Here is a 13397-nt window from a genome sequence, read left to right as displayed (position 1 = left end):
ACATATATTTGTATTAAAGTTAAGCATGTGCTGATGAGCTTTGCTAAATTTGGGATAATAAAAGAGAGAATGTCTGTGTGTACAAAGGTATCAGAGAATCTGTCCCAGCGTTTACCTTTTGCTCATTATTTATATTATTTCTGACTGCTTCAGGTATTGCTGCTTGTTATCCACCCCGCTGACATTTCATAGTTGTCTTTCTAAGTGCTGCTGAGAAGGAAAGCTGAGATTTTGGGACACTACTCTGTGCCAGTGACTTAATTCCATAGTCCCAGGACTGCAGATGCAGAGAGCTCAGCATATAAAGAGACAAAAAATCGAGGTTTTTCTTATTGTACAAGTGGCATTGCCCAGTTCCTTGGGACAACAGAGGAGAGTGCCAGAGAATAGATGTTTCCTAGCAAACAGAGGATAAAAGATGAGAAGTATGCTTAACACCAAAAATGAAGGAAAAATATATTTTAATATTTCGTCGGTCAGGAGGGACACAAATGGATTAGATCTTGGAGGCTGGGGAGACTCAAATTAGAGAACTCTATAAAATTGTTTACTCTCCAAAAAATTGTGAGATACTGCTGTGTCATTCTCCTGTAAAGCGTATATCATACAGCCAAAGGCTGTGCTGCGTGGCAAGAGAAATATTTCCAGCTCCCCACTAACAGAAGCGTGCTGCCACTCTTGATAAGAAATCTGCCTTGTAATAGCGAGCTTTCTGATGCAGAAGAGTGCATCTGTGGTTGTCTGCCCCAGAGGCTCTCCTTACCGAAGCCAAGACTTAGCCTTAGCATTAATACAGATTTGCTTTTCATTTTTACTAGCTTTTTAATTTTTTAATGTTTCATCTCCACTCACAGATTCTACTAACCATACGTTATCCTATGATGAGAAAGAAAAATCTGAAGGTTAAAGTTGTGTGTCAAATGTCCTTTTGTTCCTCCACAAATACACTGTCCTGACTTTTTGGGCCATTTGTCAGAGAAGTGATGTCATGGTAACAAAATGTAGATTGCCTTCAGATTTCCAGCTGGTTATCAGCACAACTGTGGAGCCATCTCAACTGCAGGCTGAGGTACTGACCTCAATAAATTGTCTGTCCTAGCAGTGACTTCCATTGTTTTCCATTCTGCTCAGTATTTTACCATCCTTACAGGCTCCATCAGTTTTGTGAGGTTTTCCTCCAGTGTGTTCATGTCCAGCAGCCAGATCCAGAGCCTCCTGATAACATTAGGAAAGGGCTTAATCAGTCAACAGTAGGATGCAGTCTTTTGAAGCATCCGTTTGTGAGGTGGCAATGGTTGTTTTTGCTGGGTTCATCGAACACTTGAAGTCATTACCATATTTCAAATAAGATGTACAAACTCTGCAAGTAAGAGCTCTGAAGAATTTTAGAACTTTTGAAGGAATTATACAAACTTCAACTAGAAGTTCCTACCGTTTTCCTTTGTGTTCAGCCTTTAACAGTATTGGAGGGCTCCTGCAATTACGCTGGGCTACATTGAGTTCTGCTCAGTTTTGACACAGAAGGCTTAAGCAGATACTTTCTGTAATTGCAGTTCATTGAGTGCTTTTTGATGCCTGACTTGGACTGAAAACAATATGCTGTCACTTGGAACATTCCTAGTCTGCCAAGTGGGAGACTATTTGATGCCAAATAGATCTCTTAATTTTGCAGTCAATATTTTGCTGTGATTCTTGACATAGCTGTTGCTACCAATTTCTTGTTTTTTCAGTGAGCACTGCAGGCAGAACACTGATCTCCTTATGTGTATTAATGGATTTTAATAAAACAGGGATGCCTATCATTAACTAGTTAGCATGGATATTGAAGAACTAAAAAGGCAATGATGCTATTTTATGGCTTTAAAATGTAAAAGGCAATGAAATGGCAACAATACTATTGCAGTGGTATAGTGTTTACAAAAATACCAACACCACTATAAAAGAATTGGAAGTTCCTGTGCTTATGCTAACATCATCTGTGTCTGAAGATAGCTACATTCAACACACTTTCGATCTTACAGGTGTCACAGTAATTTATATTAAGAAATGAAAAAACTTTATAAATGCATTTCTGCAAAAATGTACTCAGAATCAACTTTATTTATAACTCACACTTTTTTTTTTTTGCTAAAAATGCATAGTCATTACATATACAGTAGTCAGCATCCAAAAGTAGTACAAAGAGTATATTTTCAAACCCTCCCAACAGAACCAAACGAAATTCACACTTTTTGTTCATTGCATGCACAGACCCTTAAATGTGATACCTCTTACTAAAGCGTGCTTGAATCTCTAGCAGGCAGACTTGACTTGCTATAAACTGTTTCTCCATACTATTAACCCCAGCTACAACCACAAATCCTAAGGCGTTCATATGAAATAGCAAAGCCCTACTTCAGAATCCTCCGTGTTCTGAGTATGGCCCCTGAAAGCAGAAATCTGCTGGTGGTGTTTCCTTGCAGGGAACTTTGAGCAAAAGCCTGCTTCCTTTGTCTGGGTCATTCATTTGTTACTGAATCCAGTGGAGTGAAGCAGCATCTGTCTAAGCCAGTTGTGAAAATAATTTCACATTATTCCACACCCAGCTCCAAGACATGAAATGTCTTGAATGGAGGTCTGTGTCTTTCAGTGCGTCTGACACTTCCTCAGCATCTTGCATCTCATCTGAGGAGAAGAAAGTAAAGTCTCAGCTGTAACCTGGGTGGTGGTTGTGTAGCCCTGACTTACAGGTGTCTAACAGAAGCTAGGAATATACTCGGATAGGGTGAATTTCTAATGGTAGAAGCTTTGACTTAATGAACCACTCAAACCCTTTGATGTCTTTGTTCGTTGTCTTTTTTTTTTTTTTGTCTCTGCTGCTGCTGCCAGTTATAAAAGCCCTTCAACCCATCGTCCTCTACTCAGTGGTGCTGTTTATATCAGTCCTTCCAGGACAAGGGCAAAGTGGGTTAGCAGGATGATTAGTCAGGGCTCCACAGCAAAGGAAGGGTACACATCAGTGATAAGAAGATCCAAGTTCAGTTTTCCATCAAGAATAGGATTGGCTCCGTGCTGTTGATATTGGGGAACAGGAGGGGAAAAGACAAAGTTGTTTGTCTGATCAATAGAATTTTATGTTCCCAAATGATTACACATGTTTATTTAAAAGCTTCATTTATTTAAGGTCTTTCTACTCTGATAAGAAGTAGCTTGAAGTATGTTGAAATTCCCAATGGCAACTGAGACACAATCATTGTCTTAGAGACATTGATGGGAAATTTTACTCCATTGTTTCGTGGTAACTGGAATACAATCCATGGCTAAACAAACAAGGAGGCCTCATGTCAGCATTACAGTGCTCCTTGGTACAAGTCAGCAGTGAGAATTTCTGAAGAGAAGAATATTTAACTCCTGTATGTTTTTTCTTTACTCCTGACCCTTAAGCATTCAGTCAGCCTGTTTGCTACAGCTTAGGTCTCAATTGCGCCCTGCCTGAAGCCAGGGGAAATTTTGCCAAAGGACACAGGATGTGAACCTCCTAGGAGTAGGGCAGTGATGAGGGTTTGTCCCAAGAGTTCATGATCTAGAAACGTTCATGTTCCTCTCCCTGTGAGATGAGGAGCTATGGAAAAATAAAACATTCTCTGTGCCGGAGTTCAATAATATTTCTTCTTAGCACCTAGGAGGGTCTTTGCATTTTTAAGTGCTTTACAAACATTAGCTAGTCTTCAGAGCAACCCTGCGAGGTAGGTAAGGTATATTCTCCGCATCTTACAGATGTGGAAACTGAGACACAGAGGGTCAAATTCAACCCTGGTACAATTCCAGTGTTCTAAATTAATGCAAAATGAACACAGTTCAAATAACTTGCCCTAAATTACAGAACGGGTAGTGGCAAAGCAGATACAAGAACCCAGGAGCGCCTGACTCCTCAGCTTGTTACTGGCCACTTGGTCATTTTTACTCTCATAGGCAATAAAAACCAGTATGATCTGGGCAATTACTACAGGTATGATTTCCTTCTGTAAGGCATGTGGATGGTAATCAACTGAGTTAAGTGCACTAATGCTTTATGAATGTGCTGCCTCAGAGAGTTTACTTAAACATGAAGTAAAACTTTAATTTTTCTACAGGGCCACTGTTGACAAAACCCCAACATAGTAGCTGGGTTCAGCAAATAAATAATAAGCACAACACTTGGACAACTGAGCAAACCTATCATTTTAGCAAAACCCAATGTGTTTCTACTTTTAACTGCTAAACTTCTACAAGTGCAGCACGCTGATGAAACCTTTCCCTTTGTTTCCAGACTGCAGACTCCAGTCGTGCTAATGAAGCAGCTCAGAGCTGCACAGATATCCTGGAGAGTGACATTCAAATGATTACACTGCAGAAGAAGAAATGGTGTATTGCCAGAGAATATGGGCTACTTACTACAGACCAGGTACGTTAGTCTTACACAAAGATGAGCTTAAAGTTTACAGGTTACTCAGCAGTGCCCAGAAGCTGGGCGCATGGAACACGTGTAGAGTGCAGTTCTAGGCACGTGGTGATTGCAAGGGGGGTGTCTGTGCCACCAACACTCCAGGAACTGGCCCCATCAACTGTCAGTTCACACCGGCACAGGTGTGTCAGTCTGAAGGGCAGTGTTGGCCAAAGACGGAAAGACTCATCGGCATTTTCAGGCCACCGCCTTGTGCTCCAGTCCTCACCTTGCCCCCCATCCCCATACAGATTCTACCACAAAAGGTCTGAAAATCCTTTTTGGTTTTAAAGACGATCTGTAAAGTCCATAGTGTAGACCTTATGGCAGATACCCAGACGATAAAAACATTATGACAGGTACTTTTGCAAAAAAGTTAATTTTCTAGGATGTCCTTATGCATCTAGTCTGCAGGTTAGACCTCCTGTCTAAGCTCCGGACATGCTTACGGATGTTTAGCCACATGAGCTTTTACAACAAAAAGAGATCCCACTCCCTCACAAGCCACACAACTGCTGACATTCGCTTGTACATGAGCAAATTCAAGCACTATAATTATAGATGTCTTGTTCCTCTTTTAACATTTTTACTCAGTTTTGTCCTGTCCATATTTACGGAGACTGGTGACCAGACATGGTAAACGGAGCAATTATCTACGTATATGTCCTTCACCGAATAAACACAGACACTCAGGTAGCATTTCCCTAGATATTCTCCACACTTATTGCAACTTCTAAATTTGTAGTCACATTTTAAACAAACATACAGTAATTAGAACTCTTAAAATCTAATCACATCTCCATGTACCCGTTCATACAGCCTGCTTACAGTGGCTCAGAGAGCAGTACTTGCAACCAGCGTTTACAAATAATTCCACAAAGTGCTTCAGCGCATACACATGCCTCAACGTTTTGCCAATAGAAACTTCTAAATTAAGCAATATTCTTAATATTAGAGCCAGGTACCACATCGGCAGCATGACTGGGGCTCACAGGCAACTCTTATAACAGCAGTGAGATTCCAGTAAAATTTCAATTGGTTGCAATCCAACCTTTATACTGTTATCTGTCGTTGAGATATATATAGACGACCCTGTGTGGCCTAACTGCAAATATCAAATGTATTTTTACAAGTTAGCAACAGCCTTTTTTGACATTGCCTCTTGAGATGTCCTCTACATTGTGACTGACAAGCACAAATATAATTCATTATACAACATGCTTTAAAAGCCTTTTTTTTTTACGTTTGGCTTCTGCTGTTGCTTTTCTATGAGATGTCTTCTAGTGCTGAGATTTGGTCTCCTCAGCCTTTTTGATTTCTTTTCTAGTTTTTAATTGCTGGTTGGGCATGCTAGTGGCATCTCCCAGGCAAACCCTTTCTACATAATTGGTTTTGAAACTTGGATGAGTCATTGGGCTCTAACTACTATGCTTCTGTTATTTTAAGTTGGATACAACACATCTCAAAGATTTCAGCCTCTTTTTGCAGTAGTGAAAATTCATAGGATGACATGGTTACAGGTCTTAACCCATTTGCTTTCTATTGTGAGTTTCCAGGCTTTTTTCACAATATAAAGCACATTTCAAAGCATGAGAGTGTTGTGCACCAGCCTCCTCTCCCAGTGGTGCAGATAATTTTCTGCTTCACTGACAGCTGAATAAAGCAATAACATGTTTATGACAAAAGTTAATGAAAATATGTAAAATTAAAAATACGTCATGTAGTTTTAATTTTCTTTTAGTGCAGGTTGGCAAATGAAAACAGAACACAGCCAGCCACATAGGGCCATGCTGGTTTTTATGGCCCACCAGAGATAACTCAAGAGGCTGCAGTTTGGGAACTGATGTTTCAGAAAATTCTAGCCAATTTCTTCAAGAGACCACATGTGATCCTTCCACAAATTATATAGTAGCAAAGCTGAGGTTGGCAAGGAATACATATTTTTGCTAGGCCGTTCTCATCATTCACTGAGACTCTAAAAGATCCAAACCATTAAAGTTAAAATGAGTTGAGATAAAAGATAGAAAGAAGTGGGTGTAATTTTCTTCTAGCTTATACACTTTCATAGGGCAATCTTCACAAAGCTGACATGGGTACAAGACTTATCAGTTATTGGTTTCTGTGATGATTCTGACCCATCTTAAGGATTTGACCTCATAATCCCTAGCTATAGTCCTTCCTATATTTGCAGTATAAACAAAGGGGGCTTTCTCTTACAGAAGACTATGGGACTGGACTCAAACCATTTTATTGGTGTTCAGATGCCATGTCTGTGAAAATGGGAAAGATCCAAGCAGAAATGTATTTCCACAACAGGAGCAAAAAGGCTGAGTTAAAGAGCCACTACACTATTGTGCAGTGTGACACCACTGTTTCCTGAGGACGTACCACTCTTCTTTTTGAAAACAGGGTATACAAGCAGTTTCTCACCTGAACTTCAAGTTGTAACCTCCTTGTGTAATATTATTGCATATGTCAGACAAAATCAAAATGTATCCATTTAAAATCTGCACATAGTTTACAAAAATGTCTTTTCATATAGAAAGTTCAATCTATAGTTAGCTGTTTGTCGTGGGAGAAGGATAATACCTGGATTGCTGTGAAAAGATACTGCTTTGGAAAATATCTCATAATTCTTGTATTTGACATGCATCCTCCCCCCAGCATCTGAAAGAGGACTGCAAAACACCCGGCTGCAGCCACAACTCATCAAAATAGGAAAAGGTGTGGAATGATGAGGAAATGCCAGTAGAGACAGATTTTAGGTCCTGAACTCAAATTCAGCAGCACCTTGTTCTGCAACTCATTTTATGATGGCAGATCTGAAAGAGTGCTCTAATTAAAAAGCAGAAGAAACCAGTTCCACGTAAGTCTCTAAAAGATCCAGAATGAGATCTCATGCATCAGTTACTCTCTTTACATCCACAGAACTCCCACTGAGCTTGGCAGAGGCTTATAGAAAGTCTGGCATCTGACTTTGACTCTAAAGGGCTGATTTGGGGGTGTTCTACCAGGGAAGATAAAGGGGCCCCTTAGCAACCCCCTTAATGGGACAGATGTTTCTGACGTGCTGGGGGAAGAGCCATGCCATTATGCAGTGCCCTTCATTTCCCCCTGCCCCTGCTCCAAACTAGCTTGACCCCTTTCTGGTTCAGTTATTCTACATATCCATCTATTTTATTTTAGTATCTGAGTGGCTACACTGACCACTCACTGCCTGTCTAATTAAAGTCTCTCCATCAACTGGTAATTCTGTAATAATTCACAGGTGTTTTTCCTCTCTCTGCTAAATCCATTGTTCCCTGGCTGAAAAGGCTGTAAGACCTTAGAAACTATAGATAGCTATTGATTTGTTTGCATTTAAAATCCAGTATGTGGCTGCAAAGGCCTGTTACAGTATCACAGAGGAAGATAAATGTCAGTGCATAATCTGCTAGGAAATTTCACATAGGAATTAATTAAAAGTCTATGAGTAATCATTGCACAAATGTCTTCATATATATATATACATATATATGTAGCTAATAAATATATAGCTAAATATATAAATATATATATGTATAGGCAGAGCTAGTTTAAACCTAATTGTTACGAAATGATTAAGTGGCATTCACAGTTCATGCATTCTTCCTAGTAGCAGAGCTAAATTACTTCAGCTTATACTCTAAGCAGCAACATACCAGTAAGCGTTTGCTTGCTTCCCCTGGTAACCTAGTAGTTTAAAGAGCACGAGCAGTTCCACCGTGGTCATTCTCTCTGGCAACCCTCTGCAAAAGGGACCTGGCTCTTCCACAGGTGCATTTCCCCCAGGTTTCACAGCATCTTCAGGACATGGTGGGGCCGGTGTGAGGGTCACCAGTCTGAAGGTCATTGGCCCAAGGGTCTTCAGCTCAAGGGTAACTGGTACAGTGGTTGCTGTCCTGAGGGTTGCCAGCCCGGCTAGTCCTGCTTGCAGAGGTCTGTGACGTTGAGGAACCTCCTGACGACCATGGCCAGGCAGAGCGTCAGGAGCAGCATATACCCCACGGTGCCCAGGTAGGTGGGGACAGCCAAGGGTGCCTTGAGAAACTCAGCCAGCCCATCCTCCACATAGTGCACCTGGTCATAGATGCTGAGGAAGGTGAAGATGTGGAAAAGCTGGTGGCTGTGCCCCACGATATCAAAGAGCCCTGGCTGGATCCGCTCGGGGATTTTGCTGACATTGAAGAAGGCGGCCACCAGCAGCCAGCAGTAGCGCCGGTAGAAGTAGACGAAGAGCGTGGGGTTGCGGGTGCGGAGGTCAAAGAGGAGGCTCTCCAGCATGATGGGGCAGGCCATGCTCAGCGGCATGGCGAAGACGAAGGTACGCACAGCAAAAGGGTAGGCGCAGCAGGCAGCGCGGCTGCGGCAGCAGGCGGCCGTGCAGCCCACGGCCAGTGCCAAGGCCACGGGCAGCACCAGGGCGCGGTAGGCTGCGATGGGCAGGCTGCAGTCCAGCTGCCAGCCCAGCCGCTGCTGCACATAGCTGCTCATGGCGCTGGCGTCCAGCAGGCTCAGCCCTGGCAGCAGGTAGTAGGAGTAGGCCACGGTGCTGGCAAAGCCGTAGTAGCTGATGGAGGCGTAGTCCAGGTAGAAGAAGGCTGCGCGGAGGCGTGGGGAGAGGCAGCTGAAGAGGTGGGCCGTGCAGCTCATGGCAAAGGTGAGCAGCACCCCCGAGGCATAGCACCAGAGGGGCAGCAGGGCCGGGTGATGGAAGGGCACGTCCCCGGCACCCCGCAGCAGCAGCAGTTGCCCAAAGCGACTGAGGAAGAGCAGCAGCGGGATGAAGTGGGTCCAGAAGTTGAGGGTCTCGTTGGTGGGCTGCAGCACCGAAGCCAAGCATTCCTGCGCCGAGCAGTGCAGCCGCCGGTAGCCCGACAGGATGAAGCACTCCACGAAGTCCTCGGGCACCTCGTCCCACCGCAGCAGGGCTGCAGGGCGAGGAGGTGGCGCCGCCTCCTCCTTGTTCCCCTCTCCCGCCGGCATGCTGCTGTCCCCGCCGGCCCCGGGCACCCCGGCCGCCCCCGGCCCGCCGCCCGCCGCCGCGCCCCGCCGCCGCCGCCCGGCCGAGGTGAAACCGCCGCTCCCGCAGCCGCCGGCGGAGGAGCCGCGGTGTCTCTGCGCTTCTCCTCCTCCGCCGCCGCCCCCGGCAGCATCACTCATTGCAGCAGGGGCAGTGGCGGCACCGCCGCGGCTCCTCCCGCCCCGCCGCCCGGCATCGCGGTAACTGGAAACCGGCGGCGCATCCAACGCAGCCAGTGCTCCCGGGGAGCGGGGAGAGACGCCCCCTCCGCCCCGGGTAGGGTTTCCCGGGGAGGGAGGCGCTGGACACCCGAGCCGCCGTTAATGATTGATGCGGCCGCTGCGGGGGGGCGGGCCCGGGACAGCCTCACCGCCGGGCCCGGTCGGCAGCTCTCTCCGAGTCCCGCGGGTAGGGACACCCGCTTTGCACCGGCTCTTCCTCTAGCGCGTTTTGGTATCAGAAGCACAAAGGGAGCATCGGCACCTGCTGTCCGCGGGGCCGCGGCTGCGCCAGCGCTGGTGGCAAAAGCCGAGCAGAAGCCTCGGGCAAGGGGAGAGTGACCCCGCGGGGCTGGGAGGTCTCCAGAAGGCGGGGCAGACCTGGGAAATACCCCCAGACAGGGGACATTTGTAGCTGTGCGGATTTCTGCCGTGTGTGCTTCAGTGAGGGTGCCTGAGACCTGGTTTCTTGGTGACATTATCCGTCAATGGGCTGACAGTAGCTGCTCTGCGTTGATCCTTACACAAATCCCACATTTATTGGTGGTGTGGTTATGCAAGCAGCACAGTTACATAATTGGAATATAAAAATACAGGGGCAATCACTGTATGTGTGCTACTGTACCTTAACGCATCTGAAGTAGATAGAAGGCTGTGCAGAAAGGTAAGTAACTTTCACAAGCGCAGGTAGGAGCCAGAGTAAGGAATTGGTCTCCACCATTTCAATGCATTTCCTTTTTGCTTGTTTTCAGATCATCTTAAACATCTGATAGCTCTATGTTTTCAAATGTCTGTATTCCATGGTGATATTCAGATATATATGTATAGTCATAGAGTATAAACTGAGGTCTAGTGGAGGTAGGACACTGCCTAAAGATTTTTATCAAAGTCTTCTATTGGATAGTGAATTATTACAACGTGAAAAATCTTCTGAACAAGGAGGTAATAGGTACCACAAAAAAAGTAGAATAGGTGTCACAAAAAAAGTAGTAAAAATGTGTTGCTGAAAGAGATTTTCAATGCATTTTTTCATTACAGTAAGAATATTGATTTTACGGAACTGTCAAAAATAGGGCAGCCTGGTGACTCTGCTCATAATGTTTATAAAAATTACACAGGAGTCCTGCTAGGAAAATAAATACAACTAAACAGTTCTGAAAAGTCAAAGGGAGGGGTAAAATATTAAACTGACTGATTTTTTTAGATAATGGGCCTAGTGTGCTCTGATGTCCAGTGTGTTTTAGAGGGGGTGTTGGGCGGAGCGCAGGGCCATACCAATGTCACACTCCTTGAGGAGCGACAGACAGAGAGAGGGCTTTGTGGACCCTGCTTGTGGTGAGCCTCAGCAGCACCCACAGTGAGCAGGGCCCCATGGACCGGGGGCTCTGCCATGTGTGATTAAGGCAGAGGAACAGCTCTTTGGGACTAAATGAAACATGCTCAGCCCCTGGCCAGGCTTCTCATGGGCTGCTCTGCACTAGACAGGCCCTCCTAAAGAAGAGATAAGCTGGGTGCTGGCTCATTTGCTGCATCAATGTAAATGCACCTGGTGGGGAGGGGGCTGTTAGCTAAAAGGTGCTGCCTCTCCTGCCCTGCTCACACCACACCACACTTGGAGGTACTCCCAGCAGGGCTCTGGTGATCATTTCTGCCAGTCCCTAAGTGATACTTCAGTTTATGGCGATGAGTGCTGTTGCAGCCCCCAGGAAAGAGGACTGAAGTCACCGCAATCTTCAGCCTCCCTTGTGAAGGTCAGATAAGGAGAGGTGGGTGACTCGGAGCAGTCTGGTTTTAGACCTGCGCTAAAGAGCCCGTTGGACAGCCACCAGCAGCTGTCGCAACAGATGGTGTCTAAAGAACAACAGCATCCGCTGCTGATTGGGAACGGCTGGCCTTGCAGCGGGGCTCATCCAACATGTTCTGACTTTCCTACAACCTCCAGACTTTCAGGGGAGTGGGAGGTGTTCAGCAGTCCTGCCTCAGGGGGTGCTGAGGCATCACCTGGCTTCTTGGGAGAGACACCTGCTGGGTTTGTGGTTTTGTGGGGGCAGCTCAGGCTGGGAGGAGCAGGTGGGGTTTGCTTGTCGTTCAGGACTGACAGTCCCAGTGGCCACTGGACTGTTGGGGCACTGGTGGAGATATGCAGAGAAAATAAATGTCTGGAAATATGTCCCTACTATTGATGTCTTCCCATAATATTTTAAGATGTCTAACAGTAATATATAGGGGGATGACGGCTTTCTGTTTTGTAGAGCCAAGAATCACTTGAGAGACTTGTACTTACCAGCTCCCCTGGAGGAAGCACAGGCACATGGAGTCTATTTAGTTTTGTTTGTGTTGTCCCTAGTGGGTTTACCTGTTAACACTGAGCTACAGATAAATACAAGCAGTGTAGAATATAAATATTCTTTTCTCTGCCTCTGTGTAGGGATCCAGCTTTGCTTTGTCCCAAGTGCTCTGCTGATGTCATACGTATAACCTGGGTCTCCTTGTTTGGCCAGAAAGCACCATGGAGATCCCAGAGTTTCTAAAGACCACAGGTCACATCCTCACCAAGTGACAGCAATGTAACTTTAGCAGCCATGTTAATGAAACTCGTTACTAACAATCTGGTTCTTTTGCTTTTTTCTAAGGCTGCCTCCTCACAGGGGAGAATGGTCTCTGAGGACAGATGGGGCTTTCATAAAGACTACTGCATACATCGCACATTGAGTTAATTATTCTGTTCCCAAGCCCAGCTGTGGAGCAGTGTGCTGGGAACTTACAATTTAAAGCACTTACAACCTCAAAATAGCCTCTTATTCATATGTAGTCCATCAAGGTTAGTATTACATGACTATTATGTGGTAGGCAAGAGACGATCAGGGCATTTGGAGGTCATGGAGAGGAGTCCACGTAATGTAGTGCATGGAAAGGCCTCAGTGCATTTCTCTAAACCAGGGTTTATATTTAGAAGGGCATGGTCAGCATATACCAGGGTTTCTTCTAGCATGTGTAGAATTTTCTGCAGGCTTTCTCTCCAAATAACCTTTGAGAAGACTCCTAAAACACTGGTGAAGGCACTGCCTAATGAGGTAAGTAATGGAAGATAATGTTGATCGGTGCTGGCTGGAGACTCAAAGAAAAAGATGTGCCAAAATACCAAATGTGCATTAGTTTCTATATTATACTTCTGTTTTATTAATTATTGAAGTCCTTTCACAAAGTATCCTTTTGTCTGAATTATGAAAAGCCTGATAAGATATTCTAAATTACTTCAATCCTCCTCAATGAAATTATGCTATTTAGTTAGGAAAAAAACACCTAATTCCACCTTTTGCAATCTAGCATACTCAGCACACTAGTGAAGCAGTCATACTGAGCCCTCCTATTATCCATTGCCTTTCTGAGTAAAGAAATGAACTGAAATCTACCACTAGAGAGAAAGTCCTCTTGTGAACAAGCAATGGTGGTGTTTGGAAAATTTAAAATGCTCTTTGAAGATATACCTTCAGCCTCACCCCACTCACACTGGCAAACATCAATCCTAAGAGCTCTTGCTTGACGTAATCCTCTACCATACAGTTCTGTCTCTCTCTTTCATTTCTTTTTCCTTTATGTTTTTCACCTTGAAGACAGATTTTACCAATTTCTTTCTTAATAAGAAGTTTTATCTGAATAAAATAATTTAACCTCT

The 13397-nt window shown here is 44.8% G+C and overlaps 1 protein-coding gene across 2 annotated transcripts; it reads right to left on the bottom strand.

Annotated features, from left to right (window-relative positions):
• Positions 1–1174: 1174 nt before the first annotated feature.
• Positions 1175–9643, bottom strand: PAQR9 (progestin and adipoQ receptor family member 9; the record flags this gene model as incomplete). 2 transcript variants are annotated; one of them, XR_014184418.1, is made up of 2 exons in its annotated part: positions 1175–1215; positions 8143–9643. XR_014184418.1 is itself a non-coding variant. In XM_082056339.1 (1 exon), the coding sequence occupies one exon, from the start codon at positions 9641–9643 to the stop codon at positions 8402–8404; it is 1242 nt and encodes a 413-aa protein (XP_081912465.1). In that variant the 3' UTR covers positions 2081–8401. The 2 variants fall into 2 exon arrangements, 1 of the variants encoding a protein (XP_081912465.1); XM_082056339.1 differs by lacking the exon at positions 1175–1215 and having other exon boundaries at positions 2081–9643.
• Positions 9644–13397: the final 3754 nt, after the last annotated feature.

The sequence above is a fragment of the Streptopelia decaocto genome, assembly GCF_964273445.1.
Source record: "Streptopelia decaocto genome assembly, chromosome: 6".
NCBI classification, from domain to species: domain Eukaryota; kingdom Metazoa; phylum Chordata; class Aves; order Columbiformes; family Columbidae; genus Streptopelia; species Streptopelia decaocto.
Note: the sequence above shows the minus strand (reverse complement) of the source record. Positions and strands in the feature narration are given on the sequence as shown.